The sequence below is a fragment of the Pelophylax lessonae genome (assembly GCF_965119305.1).
Source record: "Pelophylax lessonae genome assembly, chromosome: 9".
In the NCBI taxonomy this organism is placed as follows: domain Eukaryota; kingdom Metazoa; phylum Chordata; class Amphibia; order Anura; family Ranidae; genus Pelophylax; species Pelophylax lessonae.
This window is the reverse complement of record NC_138776.1, coordinates 49,986,431-50,008,735: the sequence shown is the minus strand read 5'-3', so window position 1 is coordinate 50,008,735 and position 22,305 is coordinate 49,986,431. Positions and strand designations below refer to the sequence as shown.

The 22,305-nt window shown below is 40.5% G+C and overlaps 1 protein-coding gene across 46 annotated transcripts in view; it reads right to left on the bottom strand.

Annotated features, from left to right (window-relative positions):
• TCF7L2 (transcription factor 7 like 2) overlaps positions 1–22,305 on the bottom strand; it is a 325,847-nt gene that overhangs the window by 26,664 nt on the left and 276,878 nt on the right. For 31 of the 46 annotated variants that reach the window (XM_082267896.1, XM_082267941.1, XM_082267897.1 and 28 more), the window contains 4 exons: positions 22,113–22,245; positions 18,671–18,773; positions 12,310–12,396; positions 286–426 (listed from right to left, as the gene is read on the bottom strand). In XM_082267896.1, the coding sequence (XP_082124022.1) occupies positions 286–426; positions 12,310–12,396; positions 18,671–18,773; positions 22,113–22,245 (464 nt within the window). The remainder of the gene's footprint in view (positions 1–285; positions 427–12,309; positions 12,397–18,670; positions 18,774–22,112; positions 22,246–22,305) is intronic. The other 15 variants (XM_082267929.1, XM_082267937.1, XM_082267898.1 and 12 more) reach the window with 3 other exon arrangements.

The following is a 22,305-nucleotide window of genomic DNA, read 5'->3' as shown; positions in this document are numbered from 1 at the left end:
AAGCTTAAATGCAACAAAAAACATTTACTATAGGCATGGGTTATCTGCATCAAATTAGAATGTCCTTGCATCCAGAAAGCATCAATATCATTTATATTATTTAACTAAAAGCAGAGGCAATTGGTATGGATGGAGGACATTTGTCATTGTGGAGGATATCTACATGGGCTGGGCATTTCTACTGGAGTTGGGGGTGTACAGGACTTCTACTGTAGGAACTCTTAGTACTGGACAATTCAGTGATAGAGCAGATCTAGAGTCATGTAAGGTAAATAGGAAACTCACGAGCTGTGCATGGATCCCACGTCACTCTGCGAAGATTCCTGTTTGACACTTGGGGTCACTATGGCGGGATGAGGGATTCCAGTTGTATGTAAACTGTGGTGGGGCGGCACCATGTGTGGAGGGAATCTGGAGGAGAGAAAGCTGTGTAAATTGTCAGAATAAACATGAATGAAAGGGGGAGGACAAACATTTCTACAATTCACTTTAACACAATTCCCACACACGTTGTGCTCCCCATCACCATAACTGTACAATATCATATGAAAATGGAATCCAACATGACCAGTAAGATAAAATTCTGGCTTCATTGTCATTTACATGCTACTCCATTCTAAAAATCGCTGTTAAATAAACAAGCTGGCATCTGGTTTGGAACTCTGGGGACCATATCGCCCTCATGAAACCACCAAGAAACAACAGAAAAATAAACATGACCTTCCTACTTGTAATATCACAAAATGTTTGCTTATAGAGTGGTTAAAAAAAATAAAAAATTCTGTCCAGTCTTTTGACCTAGACTAGTGGTTTTCAACCAGTCGGCTGTGGCTTCTCTCTCTCTCATGGGCCTTCAGCCAGCTGCATATCCCTTAGGCTCCCTTCACATATTGACACCTGGATTGCTGGCAGAATCGCCTTGATTCTGCCCACGGTTTAGAATCGCGGAAAATCACGGGATGCCGGCGCTATTCCCGTCACTAATGGCACCCCAAACGCGGCGCGATTTTGCCAGGAGTCGCTGGGCAACAAGAACTTCTTTGGGGCAACATGCGGGCCGTGTTTCTGTTTGCATGATTTTACCACGTTTCATCAGGCAACAATCGTGGCAAAATCATGCCGCATTTGGGTTGCCATTGGAAGTGACTGGAATGTCTCGAGTGTCCCGCGATTTTCTGCGATTAGGGATGCCAATATATGAACAGAGCCTCAACCTTCCACATGGCCTCTCCCATCCCATAGTGCTCCAAACTTCTATAGTGGCCTACAGTGCTCCCAAGTATCTGAGAGCCCTTAGCCTCCACAGTTCCCCCAACCTTTCACAGTGCCGCCCAGCATTTGTACTCCTATACTTTTATTGTGTGAGCAATAGCTCAGCTAGTCTTGTAGACCATGCCTAAAGACTGCTCTGATCAGCTCAGCTAGGTTGAGGGCCATGCCTAAAGGCTGCTTAGATAAGCTCAACCAGTCTTGTAGACCATGCCTAAAGACTGCTCATATAAGCTCAGCTAGTCTTGTAGACCATGCCTAAAGACTGCTCATATAAGCTCAGCTAGTCTTGTAGACCATGCCTAAAGACTGCTCATATAAGCTCAGCTAGTCTTGTAGACCCTTGGTCCTCAACCCTGGTCCTCAGGGCCTACTAACAGGCCAGGTTTGCAAGATAACTGAAATCCATCCCAGGTGATATAATTTGCTGCTCAGTGATTGCAGTACTCTAGTCTGCATCTCCCCAAGGTAATACCTAAAATCTGGCCCGTTAGTGGGCCCTGAGGACCGGAGTTGAGGACCACTGTTGTAGACCATGCCTAAAGACTGCTCATATGAGCTTAGCTAGTCTTGTAGACCATGCCTAAAGACTGCTCATATAAGCTCAGCCAGTCTTGTAGACCATGCCTAAAGACTGCTCATATAAGGTCAGCCAGTCTTGTAGACCATGCCTAAAGACTGCTCAGATAAGCTCAGCCAGTCTTGTAGACCATGCCTAAAGACTGCTCATATAAGCTCAGCCAGTCTTGTAGACCATGCCTACAGACTGCTCAGATAAGCTTAGCTAGTCTTGTACAATTTTTACTGCTTTCAGTCAAGTCAGTTCTAACTGGTAGACTACTACTAAGTGAGAGGAGAGATAGCAAAGCACAATTACTGTGCAGCATTAGTAAGCAGGAAGCAAAAAATGTGTGTGTATCAAGAACAGACAGCTAACAAATTGCCCATATATAATGCGAGGCTCCCACCAACCCTGCACCTGGGTCTTCATGTCTCCTATGCACATTATGAGGGGTTCTGACCTACCCTGCTCTAAATTCCTAGGTCTATACACCTGCTGTGCCCATTATGAGGGGTTCCCACCATCCCTGCTCTGAGCTCTTGAGTCTAGACACCTGATGTGTCCATTATGAGGGCTTCTGACCATCCCTTTGCAGAGTTCTTGGTTTGTGCGCACCCATTGTGCCCATCCCCCATCCCTACTTCTTTGTTTTATATTCCAAAGAATGTAACAGGGTGAGCTGGGACACACAAAGGAGCCTGGAACAACCAAATACTAGAGAAACAGAGTCTGGAATTATGTCAGGAAGACCACTGGAACATCCATGTCATACAGAATAAAAAAGCAGGAGCTGACCCAGTCCTTTAACACTTATTGCTAAAAAATAATAAAATAAATATTAAAAAGATTTTGGATCTTAAAAAAAAATGGCATTGTAGATAGAAAACAAAAAAGACTGCATTCCAATATTTTCATATTTGTAATTTTTTTTTTTTTTTTTTAGAAATGTAACCCAGGCTCTTTTCAGAAAAAAAAAAAACATTTAGCTAGATGAATATAAGAAGAATGCCGTTCTGCATCACAAAGGTGTCTCGCATACCGTAGACGGGCAGTAAACACCCTGAAAGCAGCTCATTAGAGTCCCTGTCCGCCTCTATGGCTTCGAGCCAGAATATAATGATGAGAGTTAACTAAGTTGGGACAACTAATTTTTTTTTTTTTTGTTCTTGCCAGTCTCTGGGGCTTCCGCCTTCTGCGGCCTCATTTTGCGTGCTTGTTGACACGCTTCCATTAAGCGCCTGTCATCCGCCGCCCTTGATTTTATGCACAAGCTGTGGGATGCGCTCCGTTCTGCAGCCGCGCTCCTTTGAATCGCATTGGATTTGTCATTATCCTCTTGCACTTGTAACATTTCATCTATTTCTGCCCGGGAATGCGCCTGGCATGCGCCCACTTTATGGTTAAAACATGATGTGGCTTCCCTTTGAAGGCAGACGGTTTCAGCGTTGCCCTCGTCAGGAGAAGTGCCTTTCACCAATTTAGCATGCTGAGGGCCCCAAGCTCCAACATCTCAATCGAAAGGGGGTCACAGGGTGGCATCGGCGAGTGTCAGAGAGTGCTGCTTAATTGCCAATCTAGGCTTCTCCACGGTGTTTAAAGTATAATGACCCTTCACTTAATTCTGAGAATCCCTGGACCTGGCGCTGGATTGAATGAATATCAAAGACGACGACCGAACAGGGTGCAGGCCTCCGCTTTTCTATAACTGTCATAAGTCTAATGGACCTGTACTTCATGTCAACCCATTATCACAATAATGTATTTAATTTGCTGTATACGCTTTTTAACTAGACACCTTTCATACAGCCAAGTTTGGAAGGAAGCCCAAAAAAAAAAAGAGAGAGAAAGACAAGGATCCCAAGGTGGTTTGGCGCTTGCTAATAAGCATTCGAGAAATCCACCTTCGGCTTTGTTCAGCTCCTTCCATTTGCATTAACCCCTACAAGCGTCGATAGGCGGAGAAGCCCCCTGTCAAGGATTTGTCACATCTGCCACCGTCATCTGTTGGAATTCGCCTGCCCTTAATGAACGTCATTAGTGGGGAATGTGGCACCATGGCCATCTAACATGCCAAGCCACGGGAAGGCTTAAAGTGAACCTATCTTTAGGAAATCACACGCACAGGCTTGCATTAAAATGGCCGTACATGCAAAAGATTTCTCAACAAACCGAACAAGGGAAATCGACAGATTCCCACATCCACATTTAGGATCAGGAATCTAATTGCTGTTTTCACAGTTGCACCAGAAAGAGCGCCAAACAAATGATCCAAGTCCAACAATGATTTATTGGTTTGGTAAATGTTACGGAAAGGACGAAAGGCAGCCAATGTGGTCCAAGGGCCTATAGATTGCCCCCAATTAATTGAATAGGGACTCAAACGTGATACAATCAGCAGGTTTGTTTGCTTGTGCAAAAAGTCAGATTTGACCAGGATCATTGAGTAACAGGTTAAAGAAAGCACAAAATGAATAAATGCTTAGGAGTCCAACAATTTATTCTTCAACTGGTAACAACATGCAGGGCAAAGGACATCAAAGCTTTTCAGGGGAAACAAAAATGCATTGGATGCCCTTTGCCCTGATTTTTGTAACCGGTTGAACAATAAAGACTTTGACTCCTAAGTATTTTTTATTTGGCACTCACTTTAAACTATTAGTCGCATTTCTCAACTTAGGTGAATGTCTTATCTTGAGGGGACCCCGCCATTGTGATGATTAGCCAGATACAGGCCAATTGAGCTCAAGGAATTAATTTGTCCACATTCTAAAAGCCTGTGAAATTCTGGGTGCAGCGCCCCTTTGCCACTATTTTTTGGACCAGTGAATTGATGAATCAGCAATCAGAGAATCAATATCCAGTGTTTCACCCACACCTAGTGTTGTAATCAGACAGCCAGCACGGCTGATTGGTTGAAATCACTGGTTTAACAACTTTTTTCTGCCAGGCTCCTTCAATTTCTCAATCTAGGTTTGTCAAGCTGGGTCATGTCAGAAGGGACACCCACAGCTAAAATTTCAGCCAATTCAAACAAATCAACCAAAATTCAAGTCACCTATGGCCAGCTTTACGATGTCAAAAGGGTACTCTGAGGGTCAAACGCTTCTCTTGTCTTGTCTTGGCTATGGGAGTCTTCAAACTCTGGTTTGGGGAGATTGTAGTATTTTGGTACATGGCACACCCTGGGTATAGATGTTTTCAAGATATGCTGGAATTGAACCTTCTTTGGATTTGAAGGGGTGCCCACTGCTACACATTGATGCCAAATTCTACATTTAATTTAAAAGTACAACCCAAAATTTATTGCAAAGCAGAATTACATTTTAAAGAAGAAAGGAGAGGATGAAACGAACGTGCTTCTCAATCTGAGCTCTTCATCTCTATTACATCATAAGAGTTCCCTGGTCCACATGTGTATCGCTGTTACAGAAATATAGAACATATAACGTAAGATTTTCTTCACCTATGTTTTCAGCTCAATCTCCTAAACCAGGGGTCTTCAAATTTCAAAGCAAAGGGCCGAATTACTGTTCTTTATACTTTAAGGGGCCATACTGTGGCCAGTGGGTACACAATGCCCCATTGTTGGTTTTAATAGAAGGAACAATGTCCCATAATTGTTGTCAGTGGGAGGAATAATGCCCCATCATTGGTGTCAGTGGGCAGAATAGTATCCAATCAATGGTGTCAGTGGGAGGAATAGTGCCCCATCATTGGTGTCAGTGGGCAGAATAGTTTCCAATCACTGGTGTCAGTGGGAGGAATAATGCCCCATCATTGGTGTCAATGGGCAGAATAGTTTCCAATCAATGGTGTCAGTGGGCGGAATAATGCCCATCATTGGTGTCAATGGGCAGAATAGTTTCCAATCAATGGTGTCAGTGGGAGGTATAATGCCCCATCATTGGTGTCAATGGGCAGAATAGTTTCCAATCAATGGTGTCAGTGGGAGGAATAGTGCCCCATCATTGGTGTCAGTGGGCAGAATAGTTTCCAATCAATGTTGTCAGTGGGAGGAATAGTGCCCCATCATTGATTTCAGTGGGCAGAATAGTTTCCAATCAATGGTGTCAGTGGGAGGAATAGTGCCCCATCATTGGTGTCAATGGGCAGAATAGTTTCCAATCAATGGTGTCAGTGGGAGAAATAGTGCCCCATCATTGGTGTCAATGGGCAGAATAGTTTCCAATCAATGGTGTCAGTGGGAGGAATAGTGCCCCATCATTGGTGTCAGTGGGCAGAATAGTTTCCAATCAATGGTGTCAGTGGGAGGAATAATGCCCCATCATTGATGTCAGTGGGCGGAATAGTTTCCAATCAATGGTGTCAGTGGGAGGAATAGTGCCCCATCATTGGTGTCAATGGGTAGAATAGTTTACAATCAATGGTGTCAGTGGGAGGAATAGTGCCCCATCAGTGGTGTCAGTGGGCAGAATAGTTTCCAATCAATGGTGTCAGTGGGAGGAATAATGCCCCATCATTGATGTCAGTGGGCGGAATATTGACCCATCATTGGTATAAGTGGAATGAATGTCATCCCATCATTGGTGTCAGGTGAAGGAGTAATGCCCAAAGAGCTGGATAAAGACAAGCAAAGGGCCACAGTTTGGAGACGAAAATCCTTTTCTGTAGTCTTCAGTCTTGTCTTTTGGTTGGATCTCCATGGTTTTGCCAATTAATAAACCTAGGTGCAAGGATTGGGCCAATAATCTGTTCTGAGCATTATAGAAGTGCCTGACCACCTCCTGCTGTGATGGCCCGTGTTAGGGCATGGTGACAACACTCTGTCCCTGTCTCTCAATTGAGCTCCAGCATTGTCACTCTGTCACACAGGCTTCTGATGGAGGCTACAAATGGCCATTTCAATGCACATTATGCTGGCATAGTCTACTGTTGTCACCATCAGGAAAACAGCCCTGAAAATGCCATTCAGCCATGATTGGCATGCATGTAGACAGGAAGTCATGGCAAATAGGTTGAAGGAGATCAGCAAATGGAAAAGCAGTATTTAAAAAAAAATAGTAATGGATTGTAATGCACAGAGCACACTTCATATTCAGTTAGGGTTTACATCTATTAACTCTGTTGAGCTCCCACTCTGGGAATTGTGTCAGTGTCTGATCGGGCTCCGGTATTATTCATAAGGAAGAATAGAGACCGGGCTTCCATAATCACAGAGCAGGGGATTAGCACAATGCTCAGCGTATGTTATACATATGTTAATAAGATTTAGCCTGTAGCCTCCGATTCTCATTACAATTCGAGACTCCAGCACATCATACAGCACTGTCATTTCAGCTGGCTCAACACCCGGAGATATGGCGGCTTGCCTCGCCTGAGCTGGACGACTTAATTGCACAGAAGAAACTTTGCACAAACAACAGAGGCAGTTCTTTAACCACTTGCCCTCAGGAAGATTTACCCCCCTTTATGATCGGGCCTTTTTTTGCGACACAGCACTGCGTTACTATAACTGACAATTGTGGGGTCGTGCAATGCTGTATCTAAATCAAATGTATGTCCTTTTTTCCTACAAATAGAGCTTTCTTTTGGTGGTATTTTATCACCTCTAAGGTTTTTTTTTTTTTTTTTGCGCTATAAACAAAAAAATATTGACAATTTTGAAGAAAATAAAAAACAATATTTTTTACTTTTTGCTATATAACATATCCACTAAAAACTAAAAAAAATAATAATCTAAAATCCCAATAAGCGTATAGTGTTTTACTACAGTATGGAAAGTGCTTTTACTATGGGAAGGCATTGATCCATGTTCCTACTTTGCAGAGACACAGGATCCATGCCTTCCTTCCTGTCAGAATGGCAATCTGACATAGACAGATTGCAGTTCTTCTGCCTGTGTACTGAAGGACTGGCGGATGCTGACGGACATCGTGTCTGCAGGACCCGCTGATCAGCTGTATAGAATCATAGCTGGAGCGAGTCGCCGCCGGTGCGCACTTGCGCCCAAAAGCCAAAAGTGCTTGATCATGTATTTAAATATGTTCCTGCGCAGTACGCCCACCATTGATTTAGGCTGTACTACAAAAAAGGCATTAAAAACACAGTTCACGTGCATTAAATGCACCACAACACATAAATGTCAATGTTCTTTAATGCACATTAAGATGCATGTGTTTTTTGTTTGTTTTTTATATGCCTTGTGATGTGAACACACCAGGTCCAAGACAGCCAGGCAAACAGCTTTTTCAGAAAAGCTCAGCAGCCTACTTCATTCCCTCTCTACAGAAGTCCTTGAGAACAATACACTCTGTATGTGACCAATTAATTTTGTTCAGCAGCAATGTCAATCACACTCCCTCCCAAAAAGAGCAACTACAGCAGGGGTAGGTAAACTTTGGCCCTCCAGCTGTAGCAGAACTACAAGTCCCATGAGGCACTGTGGGACTCTGACAGCCACAAGCATGACTCCCAGAGGAAGAGGCATGGTGGGACTTGTACTTTTGTAACAGCCGAGAGACACAGTTTGCCTACCCCTGAACTAGAGGAAGCCTTTACCCACTGGTGTATGAAACGCTATTGAAATATGGAACAGCAAGCAAGTAAAAATATGAAAGTCACATCACAAGTAGTTTTCAAGTAAATAATGCAAAAACAGCTCACAGTGTGCACTGCACATTATAAATTACATTTAATAACACCAAAACCAAAGCAACAAATATATAATACAGTATATACTGTATATGTACAATCTACTGGTGCCCCTAGTGGTCATTCTGCTCTACTACCTGCTATTAAGCTTGCAGCTAAAATACGTTCCTTTATTAATTAAAGCAAAATGTTGGTCTATAGTGAAAATGCAGAAAAAGAAAAATATTAAATACATATAAAAAATCTATCTATCTATCTATCTATCTATCTATCTATCTATCTATCTATCTATCTATCTATCTATCTATCTATCTATCTATCTATCTATCTATCTATCTATCTATCTATCTATCTATCTATCTATCTATCTATCTATCTATCTATCCATCTATCTCTCTATCTCTATCTCTCTTATTAATATCTATTTAATGTCTGTCTGTCTGTCTGTCTGTCTGTCTGTCTGTCTGTCTGTCTACCTACCTACCTACCTACCTACCTACCTACCTACCTACCTACCTACCTATCTATCTATCTATCTATCTATCTATCTATCTATCTATCTATCTATCTATCTATCTATCTATCTATCTATCTATCTATCTATCTATCTATCTATCTATCTATCTATCTATCTATCTATCTATCTATCTATCTATCTATCTATCTATCATGCCCTTACAACCAACCAACAATGAAGATTACCACCTCCATAGGGGTTGATCCAAAGGTTATCAAAATAATTCCATGTTGTGCAGCTACATTCTGCCTTGTCTTGACCCTAAATTTCTTCAATAAAGAGGAAATAAACCCATCAATTTAAAGTAGAACTATGGTCAAAACTTCTTTTTTTTAATTTTGGATAGAGTATGGCCCCTATCACACTTGTGCGCCCTAAAAGTCACACGGTATTACTCCAATTTTGACATGATTTTTCCGCTATTTTGACTGGACTTGAAGCAATGCCTGTGTAATCTTGAGGTCTATAGACCTTAAAATGCATCAAAGTTGGACCAAAGTAGTGCAGGGACTACTTTGAAGTCGTTGCGACTTGGAGTTGCACAGATATGAACGGTACCCATTGGAAATCATGGGATACGCCTTGTCATGAGACTTTGCAGTCCCAAGTCGCAGGACAAGTCGCACAAGTGTGAAAGGGGCCTTAAGGAGGGTTATAACCCCTGTCATATTTTTTTTTTCGCCATCTGTGTCCATTGTTAAGATTTCCCTTCCCTTCCAGTCTAGGGTTGCCACCTCATCTCTTTAAACCCAAACACGTATTAATTACACAGGTTCTGTGCCTGATTAATGTGGTAATTAAACTCACTTCATGCCTTATCTGCAACAAATAGCCACAGAACCTGTGTAAATAATATGTGTTTGGGTTTAAAGGGATGAGGTGGCAACCCTATTCCTGTCCCATAGCCAAACAGGAAGTGAGAGGAAATCCTGCAAACTAGGTGAATTTCTTGGGGACCCCCAGGTAACTAGAACTAGTGTCCCCATTGGAAGATTCCCCCTTATTACTTTTCTGGGGACAACCCAAAATTTGTGTTTTTCTTTTACTTTTACTTTCAATGATAATGGTAAACAGGACAAATAGAGAGGGTGAATCTCCCTAATGGGGGCACAGACAGCAATAAAAACAGACAGGGGTTCTAATACATCTCTACACCAAAACTAAAAAAGAAAGTTTTGCCTTTAGTTATACTTTGTTTCCAAAAAACAGTTACATTTCAGGGATGTGCCGGGATTGCTAACAATCACATTGGCTGTTCTCTCAACCAAACTGTCAAAGCACCCAATGGCTGGTGTCATATCTGATCACATGTGCAGCACCATGACAGTTGAAGATTAAACAGAGGCCAAGATGGCAGCTTCCTTGACTGGAAACAATAGAAGGGTTTACATCCACTATAATTTCAGGGCCCATTCACACTTGTGCGTTGAGGCAATGCTTATTAACGCATGTTGCCAAAACACATGGCAAAGCACCTCCTCTGTGTGTGGTGCATTGTGGTTCCATAATTTGTGAATGGCCCTCCAGGGCATTGTACAGTAGAGTCCAACTCACCTCCATGTGTTGTGGTGCGCTGTGATTTTAAAAAAGGGTTGTGTACATTTTTTTCATCCACTGTGGTGCATTGGCAGCCCATTCAGAATCAATGGGCTGCCTTAACACAACACATGTCAACCCAAGCCATAACATGCTTTAACGTGTGTGCATTACTACACCTTAGTATGAATGAGCCCCAGGGAACACCCAGCAAAACAAGGCATAAACAACAAAAAGCCAACACCTTAAGAGAAGTATATGGGTTCATCATTTTTTTCATTTTTAGATGTACTTGTGATAGCATTACAGTATAAATAAATATATATATGTTAAAATTTTAGGAAATCTGTTTTATAAACCTACTTCTCAGTAAACTGTATATGTACACAGGGGGCAACCACATTAACTTATTACATAGGCAGGCACTGCTATCTCCTTTTCCGTTCTACACAATGGTTGTGCTTTACCGCTCCTCCTCACAATGCAAGTGTTTGAGTTGGCTGACCCACTGAAAACAATGCACTCCCTGTGTGGCACATACAGTGAAACACAGATCTCCCTCTAGTGGCTAATTTCCAAATTTCTATATATGTTACAACAACAAAGGCATGAAAAAACAAGTTTGGAAAATGTGAAAGATATTGATATTCATAAACATACAGTATGCTTCACTTAGGCTACATTCACACCTGAGCGTTTTTACCGCGATTTTACCGCGATTTTTACCGCGATTTACAGGTGTTTTTTGTGCAGGCGTTTTTTGATTGAATAGATACCAATGGAAAACGCCTGTAATCTGCCCAAAAAGAAGCTCATGTACTTTTTTGAGCGTTGGGCGTTTTGTAAACAGCGTCAAAACGCTCAGATGTGAACAGGGGCCATTGAAATGAATAGGAATTGTCTTGTTGGATGTTTTGAGAGCTGATCCTAGAGCAGAAAAACTCCCCAAAAACGCCTAGATGTGAACGGAGCCTTAAGGCTAAGTTCACATGTAGGCGTTTTGGGGCGTTTTTGGGGAGTTTTTCTGCTCTAGGATCAGCTCAAAAAACGCCCAACAAGACAATTCCTTTTCATTTCAATGGCCCCTGTTCACATCTGAGCGTTTTGACGTTTTAAGCAAAACGCCCAACGCTCAAAAAAGTACATGAGCTTCTTTTTGGGCAGATTATAGGCGTTTTTATTTTTTTCCATTGGTTACTAGTCAACCTAAAAACACCCGCACAAAAAACGCCTGTAAAACGCCTGAAAAAACGCCCATAAAAACGCCTGTAAATAGCAACGCCAGGATGTGAACGTAGCCTTAGGGAAAGCTACTTCAGCTTATCTCCACTGAAAATAATGGAGCATGCCAGGTTTAAGAATTTGTAAAGTTTTAGCTAAGCCTTTAAAAATCTAGCACATTTTGCTAGATTCTGGCAACTTTTTACCAAAATTTCGTGAGGGAAAATTGCCCAGGGCAGCTCTACCAGTTGAATTTTTTTTTAATTTTTTTTTAAAAACTGGTAGTTATTTTTTAACTCAATCCATCATTCTTCTATCACTAGAATGCTTCTGTGTAGTTAAACAGTTAGGTTGGAAGAAGACACCTCCATCAAGTTCAACCAAAAAAGCACCAAAGGCTTAGCAGGCTTAACAATTTCTCAAATGAATAAATAATTTAACCCTTTTGGCATTCCAAATAAATCAAAATTAAATAACCAACCAGGCAAAAGCCAGGATGGGATATCCACAATATTACATCTACATTTACTAGATTTTCTCAGAAGATTCTGACCCAACAATGACACACTTTGACCAAGAAGAGCCAACTCACCTTGACATGGAAGCATTTACTGTAAGGGCTGTGGGGTACGGGTGTCGGAAGCCCCCTGTTGTAATTGGGTAAACTGGTTGACCTTGCCTTGTAAAAGAAAGAGGAAACAAAGAAAAGAAAAAAAAAAGTTAAAATATATTTCAAGAAAATAAATAAAAAAATCCCAGCATTCTCATTTAATCAAGACATAAAATCTTGGGGATTGTACGGTGGAGATCAAAGAAGACAATGTGAGTGCCATAAATCTGGTACGAACGGCTAATTAAATTTTATAACCTCGGCTAATGTCAATATAGGCCCCCCTCTCCCTGAGCTGGAACGAGGTGTTTTGTTGTGATAATTAAAGGCGAAGCCTCGACTGCTTTAATGGAGCCATCACGCTAATTGAGGGCTACGCGTGCAAAGAAAACAATAATGAATGGAAATTTATACCAAAATAAAGTGCGGGCAATCAAAGGACTTCAGCTGTGCCCAGGGTCCCTTTCGCTATTTAGTTCTTGGTGAGAAAACATTAAATTAACAGATCTTAATTTGTAGCCTTTTGTCACGTTAATGAGAGCTGACAAGATGTACCGGGGGGGAAAGTCCCCAAATAGGATTGTGGGGAACCGATCGACAGTCACAGCTCGTTACAATAATTAATAATTACAACGACCTGCACTGGGGGAGATATGGAGAGAGAGTCGTCGTCTCTGAATAAATGATAGTCCCTGAAAACCCAGAAGACGCAAAAGACGGCAGCTCTGCCAGCCTTGTGAGCAGGAGATGATGCTTGTGAAGATTTTTCTACCTTTCGCTTGTCTAAAATCACGTTTTTGCTAACTAAAGCTGCGGTGAAGGGCAATAGGTCTTGGCTTGGATACCAAACCCAACCAATACATTTTTTTCCCCATTTGAATAGAGCGGGGAAGACTTAAAACTTCAGTTGGGTTTTTGATAGAAGTGGAGTGGAGTTGGTGGAGTGTTGGACCCAAAGTAGAATGGGGTAGGCTTCAAATTCTAATTTTAGGGGCAGTTCTGTATTAACCAGGGTATCCTTGGGGGGGTCTCAGAAATAGTCTTAAGGAATGTGAATAGGATGAGAGTGCCACAGATTTAATGTGAGTCCAGCAAACTTCTGTTGAACATGTCAAAAGGTCAGGAGAGAAAGTCAATGCGTTTTGTGGATCAAATACTCCTCCATCATGACTTAGATTCCTAAGCTTAATTTTTTTCTGGGTGAAATGCATCAGTGTGTGTATGGTCTAGGTCTGTGATGGCGAACCTTGGCACCCCAGATGTTTTGGAACTACATTTCACATGATGCTTATGTATTCTGCAGTGTAGGTGAACATCATGGGAAATATAGTTTCAAAACATCTGGGGTGCCAAGGTTCGCCATCACTGGTCTAGGTGGACTTCTTGTGATCTTGTCCAGAGCAATAAAGATTTGACTATGTGGTATCACTGGAGTAAAGCCGGCTTTTTTTTGTTAACTATCAGGGCTTAGATGCTGATGTAAATTAGAAGAATACTGGCTATTCAGAGGACTGGAACCCCAAACCAGCACTTTTCTAATCTTTCTCCCCATTTCTTATGAACATCTAAACCAGTGATGGCGAACCTTGGCACCCCAGATGTTTTGGAACTACTTTTCCCATGATGCTCATGCACTCTGCAGTGTAGGTGAGCATCATGGGAAATGTAGTTCCAAAACATCTGGGGTGCCAAGGTTCGCCATCACTGATCTAAACCCTGATGAAGAAAAAGTATTTAGCACCCAAATCATGTTGCCTTTCTCTATTTTCCATGTGCAATAAAGATAATAAAGACTAACTCACATTAAATTTGTGACACCCCTTTGGGGTGACTTTTTATTACTTCCTGTTCCATGAGCAACAAAACACCCCTTTAAGTCAAGTAAAGAAGCATTAGATGCTCTGTTAGCTTTTACTGCAGTTTGTGCTCCCTGTTGGGAAGCCTTCTACTCATTCTCTGTACTCGAGTTGCAGAAGATGAGAGGAGATCTCCAGTAATGCACCAAGAAGGAACAAGACACCATTTTTTTTTTTTTTTGCAGCATTCTACTGTTGCTCGTCTCTGTAATGGGGACATTCCCAAAATTTGTAGTATGGTGACACTCTGCATACTACTGCATGACAGACTGCCATCGGGACCGAAAGTTTGTGGAAAATCTCCCCAATAGGGTCATGAACTTCAATAAAAAAAAGAGAGGGGCATAAACTTTTCCACATTTCTGCCAAAGTTTTCCAAAAAATGTTTTGGCTGGAGATTGTTAAGGAAAAGAATAAAAAAAATGGACTACATGCATATTTATCCATATTTTATCCTTTTAAACATGCTGCAAGTCCAGTAAAATAATTGTTATAGTGCCAGAAATACAGTGTGCTCCCACCTTCCTCTTTGACATGACAACACAGCTCTGAATTTGTAAGCATGTAGTGTCAGCCCTGCCTACTTAATTTCTGATTAATTACAATGAATACAGATCTCTCCACATGTCCTCCTGCCCTCCTCATCTCCATAAAACCCTCTTCAACCCCCCTCATCTCCATAACCCCTTCTCAACCCCCCCCTCGTGTCTAAAACTCCTCCTCCTTTCCTCTGTCTCCAAAACCACATTCATCCACCCCATCTCAATAACCTCCCCTCGTGTCCTTTCCATAACCCCGCCTCATCTCACCCCTGTCCTCCTCATCTCCATAACCCATCTTCTCCTTCTGCCCTCCATGAAACCATAACCACTCTTCATCTCCACAACTCCTCCTCATCTCCTCCCCGACTCCTCATCTCCTCCCCCCTCATCTCAATAACACCTCCCCTCCTTATCTTCTTTCCCCCTATCTCCATAACCGCTCCTCCCCCCCCCCCCCCATTTCCATAACCCCTCATGTTCTTTCCCTCTCCCCATTTTCATAGCCTAGCTTCATCTTCATAACCCCTCCTCACCCTATCCTTCACAGGAAATGACCATCTCACAAGATTTCTGGCAAAACCAACAGCTATTTTTTGCACGTGTTGAAAATATATCAATGGTATATAAAGGAAACCAGAGGTTAATAAAATAGGGGTGTTCATTGCTAGGCATTACATATCTTTTAAAGTGAACTTGTGCTATGCTTAGATTACATTCCCTTTCTCACTGAAGCTGTAACAAGAACCTTTCACAATGGGGTTTAATAAACATTTGGAATATTAGGTTTAAAATTGCGTAATACTTATAAGAGATGTATATCCACCCCCCTTTGTGAGCAAAGTTTGTCTGAGGAAGACTCTCAGATGTCCTGCCCTGTCAATTTTCAGACCTACAGCTCAAAGCTGTCTCCCAGCTTCTGGGTATGCACAACTGTATACATTTAGAGGGATATGTAAGCAATTAGGGCTTTTCTGATATTGCTATGCAAATTCAGAACCTGGGAGACAATGATCTAAAGTGTTAGAAGTTAAAAGGTTTTCGAATGTCAGGAATATTGCTCAGCTCCTACTTTCAGCTACAAAATTCACCTCCATGGAAAGAGACTGAATACTAATGGGCCATACACACTATAAGATTTTCTGAAGACTTTTTCCTTCAGACTTACCAAAACCAGATAATATGAGGTCAAACCTAAACACTTTCAATTTGTATGCAATCTGGCAGGCCCTTGCACTACATAGAAAAAGGTAAATCTGAAGGAAATCTAACCACAAAAGTTGGATAGTGTGTATCCGGCTTTAGATTTGTGTCTAAGCCCAAGCGTGACTGGTTCTTTTTACATATCCAATTCTACAGTTTCACAGCACTATAGTATTGCAAAAAGACATTCAAAACAACTGCACCCACAAATATTTATTACAGTTTAACATTAAAGCGGCCATTGACAGTCACCAAGTGATCTTCACAACGAGCCGATTCCCTTCAGCAGCTTAAAAGCTCATGTTGTGGCAGAACAATTGTGGATCTGACATGGATACATCAGAAAACAAAATCTTATTTTTAGTTTTATGAGGGATGATACTCCAAGAAAACCCAAGTCACGCAGTCACAATGGCCCTTGTCAAAACATAGTGCCAATGACTGAGACAGAAAAGAGTGATGGAAAGATCTTGGTGCCACCCTCTCAATCTGCGATAGTGTAGCCGGTTTTAGGATTAAATGCGGTAATAGGAATGAAGAAAATCCTGTCAGATGACCATAGTAGACAACAGAGTTTGTAATTGTTATGCATTAATTGACTTTAAAGGTGCCATTCTACTCCAATCTTTTTTTTTTTATCTTGGTTGTTGAAATGGGAGGGTTTAAATTCCACCACCTAGAGATCTCACATTTTGGTTCCTCTCTGGAGTACTCTTCATACATTCCTAAGGGCAATCCACTAGAGGGCCAGCAACATTTCATGGTTGAAGCCCTAAAGTTGGTGTCACTGCCTTCTAGAAGATGTGCCGTAGAGCTTTGAGGAAAAAAGCAGTTCAGAGAAGAAGGAATTTCAACCCTGGATCAACAATGGGGTGGGTGGAAATTTCCTCTTGAAGGTCCTAGACCTAGACTGTAATAAAGTGTTGGGCAGGAATCAAACATGACCCCACTATTTAAATATAAAAATTGTGAGTTAGCCTCCTGAAAATGTAAATAATTCTAAGCCTTCGTTCACATTAGGTCGCTCCGACTTAGGGGGCGACCTGTGAAGTCGCGTGCAGGGCGACTTCGGCGCAACTTGCACGGACTTCACATAATGGAAGTCAATGCAAGTCACTTCCAGGTCGCCCCGAAGTAGTACAGGACCCTTTTTCTAAGTCGGAGCGACTTGTGTTGCTCCTATTAGAACGGCTCCTGTACTACACAATGGGAGCAAGAGGACCGCGACTTGTCAGGCTGAAAGTCGCCTGACAAGTCGGATCAATGTGAATGCGGTCTTATAGTTCTGACATAGGATGTTTATGTCATCCTGTTTTTTTTTTTTCTTTTTAGGATTTTGCTTGAGAAGGAACACAAAATCCTTTTTTGGATAGGGAAGGTAAGAGAAACAACTGATCTTACTATTAGTAGATGAAGTGATGGGAAATCCCAGGACACAAACAAAACCTAATTTTTAGTGAAGTGGGCAAGGACAGAAAGACTGACACATTTTTTAATGCTCACAGGGCCTGTATCTGGTGACAATCGTACCCCTATTTGTATATGGGTTTTAAACAGACGGGGAGTGAGAGAAAATCTACCCAATGAAAAATGAACCCAAAAATATAGGAACAAACCGGGAGCACCAGACCAACTGGTAGAAGAACCCATGTCACATTATTAATGAATTATATGATCACATAAAACACCCAACATGTTTCGGGGGGTCAGCAGACCCCCCCCCTTCATCGGGACTACAAAATAAATAAAAATGATGCATTTTTTTTTTCCAAAAAAAAAATGATGCATACCTATATACATTTAGTATGTATGTGAACAAATAAGACCAATTACTAATTAAAACATGCATCATTTAAAGGCAAGAAAATAGAAAAATATAATATTAAAAGTCATGGTAATTATTAATTTTTTCCCCATCATTTTTATTGTTAATGGATAATACTGAATTAAATAAACATTTAAACAATTAATTTTCAGTCATTAAATAATTTTTTAAATATTTATTTAATTCAATATTATGTCTTTCTATGAACCTGCCTCTTAAGTGATGCATTCTTCAAGTAATAGCTGGTCTTATTTAAGTGTACAAATGTATGTGGCTTTACGTAAGTTTTTGTAGTCCTGATGAAAGGGGAGTCTGCTAGCCCTCAAAACACAATGGCTTTTTATGCAATCATTTATGGAATCATTAAGGTCATGTAGACATTTTTATCATTAGGTCTAGTGCACCTGTCGTGTTTCTACATTTTAAGTCAGTTCTGAGTACAAACTGAAGGGGGTCCTGCTTTTCAAGAGCCTTTAAAAATTTATGCTATCTTTGTTTTATTGAATGAACAAATCTTGACTTCCCAATGCCCCTTGGATATGCATTTTTTAGATATAAGAACCCTACAACAGCACAGTTTTCCCAACTCTACCCAAAACTATGCAACCATTTTGGATCCAGGTAGTCTTTATCTCCCTTTATTACTCAATTTCTACTTTTTCGCATCATAGTTCCTATTTAATTTGTATTTTACTACTATTTTCCACCCTCCAAATTCTACCTCCAACCTCTGATGGTGCAACAGAAGACAGATACAGATTTGTTCCTTTGTGAATCTATTGCACCCTATTTGTTGGAAGATCAATTGATATTTAAACCCTATGTAAACCATGCACATTGGACTTTTCTTTAGCTTTTATTATGATTATCCAAAATTGCAACAAATACAGGTTAGAAAAAAGAACTCTGGAACTGCTTACTGTGGTACTAACCATCCTAGCGGATGGGGGATCTGTCCAACAGTGCCGGGAGATAGAGGGTAATAGGGAGATATATCCGGAGGGTGTGGAGGCCTCGGGATTCCTAGGAAAAGAGACAAAAACGCATCATGTTTACAAGAGATGCTAAATGCTTAAACAGAAACACTGCCGGTATTTTGCAAGAAGCTTTATTTTTTTTTTTAAAAATCTTGACAAAATACATAATTACACTTTTTTAAAATATATATATTATATTATAAATATATATATTTTACATGTTACAGTGCCTACTTAAGTCCCCCCCCCCCCCAATGCTGTACATAGAACCATTCATATAAGCCTCTGTCCCCAATGGAACATACAATCCAGTTTCCCCACCACGGTCATTTGGACTCACAAGCACCAGTAGGTAGGCTCCTGGCAAGTGGGACAGATGCCAAAGCTCACTGCTTTGGATCAACACATGATAGAAATGACAACCACTCACAGCGTCCAATCATTAAAAGGAAGATGAAACCCAACCCCGAATAAAAAAATATAATATAATAAGAAAAAAAAAATAAAATGAGATAATAAAATAACAATGAAAGATACTAAATACTAAAATAAAAAAGTAATATATAATAAAATAAGAAAAAAAATAAAATGAGATAATAAAATAACAATGAAAGATACTAAATACTAAAATAAAAAAGTAATATATAATAAAATAAGAAAATAAATAAAATGAGATAATAAAATAACAATGAAAGATACTAAATACTAAAATAAAAAAGTAATAAAAAAGTAAAATAAATAATAAAATAAGATAGAAATCAATCAATACCTTGGCATTTGATTCCATTTTTCTACCCCCAGGGATTGGAAATAAAGCCCAAATAATTTATTAGAGAAAACAAAACATCTGGAAACCCACAGTAATACATAAAAAGATATGAATGGAGGCCCTTGAGACACTGGACCCCGGTATTGAAAAATAAAAGCATCGCAGCACTTTAAACTCATGAATTACAGTGTATTTTAAAAAAATAAAGCTTTCTCTACAAAATTCATTTGTTTTTTTTCAACTTTCATAAAATGCTCAAAGATTCCATGAAATTACACATGGATCTCACATGCAAATACAAGAGTCAACAGACTCATACAAGTTGTTTTTCCTGGTGATTATGGTTCTTGTAGTTTAGCTACAAGAACTATATGACCTGTGAATACCCCCAGGTTTAGCTTGCCAGGAATAAAAAATCAATGAGTATTGTTCAGTCAATTCTTCACCTTCATTTCATAAACACATTAAAGTGGAATATGTATTTTCAAGCCTTAGATGGGTTTGTTTTTAGGTTTGTCTTTGTGTGTCAAGATGTCTACGAAAATTGATCCAATAGGCTCATATTTTACCAATTTTTTGCTTAGTTTAAATCTATTGTAACCCTTTGCACAATTTAGCCTACAAAAAAAGTGGCCCAGTCGCTTCTCCATAAAAATGGACTCAACATTTTGGACAAGCTCTGTGTACGGTACAAGCTTCTGTTGTGCACCATTAGGAAGCCCTAAATGGCTACATCTTTGCATCATATGCAGAAATCGGACTAACTGTGGGTATGTCAATGTATTTTATTTAATTCTTGCCCATGGTGATATATTTGTAACCCTTGTGAATCCCTCCCTGTGTTTGGCACTAGGCATATCTTCTGGATTAAGGTTCTGGCAAAGTTCTCCATGTTATGATGTAATAGTTGTCCTGGTCATATCTCCCTCTGCCTAGGAGCACTGGCAGGGTGTCTAGGGCAGAGAAGGGGATGAAAGAGGGAGACAGCTGTCAAAAGCATCAATAATTTATGAAAATTAGCCCAGAGTACCGGTGCAGCCAGATAATCCAGGTAAAGAGCCTACTTAGAACTTTAGCTACGAGAAGCAGACTAATGGATGAGAAGCGTTTAGTATTACAGGTTCTTTAAGAAACTCAACACTGTAAAATCAAACTGTTGGTCTGGCCAACTATAATATATATATAATTCCAATTATATATTTATTGTCTTCTCTCCTGGTTTAAAATAAACATTTTGCAGTTTTAGCCAAACTGCTTTTTCCATCCTTCTAGTAAACGAAAAGAACATTACAGTCTGTTTTTTTCCAACTTTTATGCAAAGACCAGCGAAAAAGCAAGAAGAAAAAGGAGAACTGAAATTGAGATTAAGATTATGAGGGTTATTTAAAATGTTTTGCTGCTATTTTATTATTCTCCTCTGAATGTGGGAAATGGAAATTTGTAAAGTGGCTCATAATAAAATAAATTCAAATAGTGTAAAAAAAAAAAAAAAACGGACCAAAACCAGAATACAATCCATTATTGAATATATTTTGGCAAAAATAAGAATACTTCTAATTCCTGGGGCAGGTCAAGGTCAGAGTACCACGTAGGTGTCACAATGGAAGATCCCAGGGAGTTTGTTCAAGTACGGGCAGACACCTCTCATGCTATAGGACAGTGATGGCAAATCTTGGCACCCCAGATGTTTTGGAACTACATTTCCCATGATGCTCAACTACACTGCAGAATGCATGAGCATCATGGGAAATGTAGTTCCAAAACATCTGGTGTGCCAAGGTTCGCCATCACTGCTATAGGAGATATCTAACCATCTAATGTATTATACTGAAGTCTCAAATACTTGATAGAGAGTATAGTACATGCAGCAATTTAAAGAATTCTGGGAGAGTTACAACATCAGATATGAGTGAGGGTGCTATCCCAGAACCCTCTGCTGTCTGAAATCACAGAAGGTAATATTGGTGCTGGAGGCGCAGCCACAATCTGCTCACTGAACCGAATAATGACCTTTTGAAACAAGTGTGACTACACACATTGGCAGGTGTAATGTACATTTATCTCTATGAATAGTGTTTAAACCAGCCCTATATGGCACCAGTACCACTGTTTTTTAAATTTAAACTCTAGCATATCCAGGGGACCTCTAAAGCCTGCACAATATGCAAATACTGACTTTTCTTCAAGTCAATGCTTAAGCATACTCCCAAAGCATCCCAAAATGCAATGCAGGTGTTCCTCACTAGGTCACTATATGATATAGTGAGGGCATGGCAGAGTTTCTGTGAAGATGGTGTTTGCATGTGTTTTCGAAAGTGTGATGAGTTTCTGGAGCAGGCTAAAGCCCCAATTTACCACACTCTGAGGCTCTGGCATTTGGAAACTAGATGATGCTAAGCATCATAGGACTTTTCTATGGTAATACCAACTAGTGGCCAAATGCAGTGTTCTCCATTTTAAATCAGTGAAAATCATTCGACCAGCACACAAACTAGCCTAAAACATTATTTTTGCCCCATTCGCATGCTATAAGAATTTTTTTATAAATAGGTCACATTGTTACTCATTCAATAAAGTTTACATTTGTAGCAAAAGAGAGATCTTGAAGAGACGTACCTGTTTTGGGGTCCACGTCTCCCTGTAAGTGTGGAGGGGGATTTCCGGGTGTAAAGTGCTCATTGCTGTAGGTGATAAGCGGTGTGAGTGGGTGGACATGGTGGGGATGTTGAACTACTGGAACTTTATTAGACTGTGGAGACACAAACACAAGAAGTTTCATGAGAGCCAGCCTCGCAGTATGAGCTCGTGA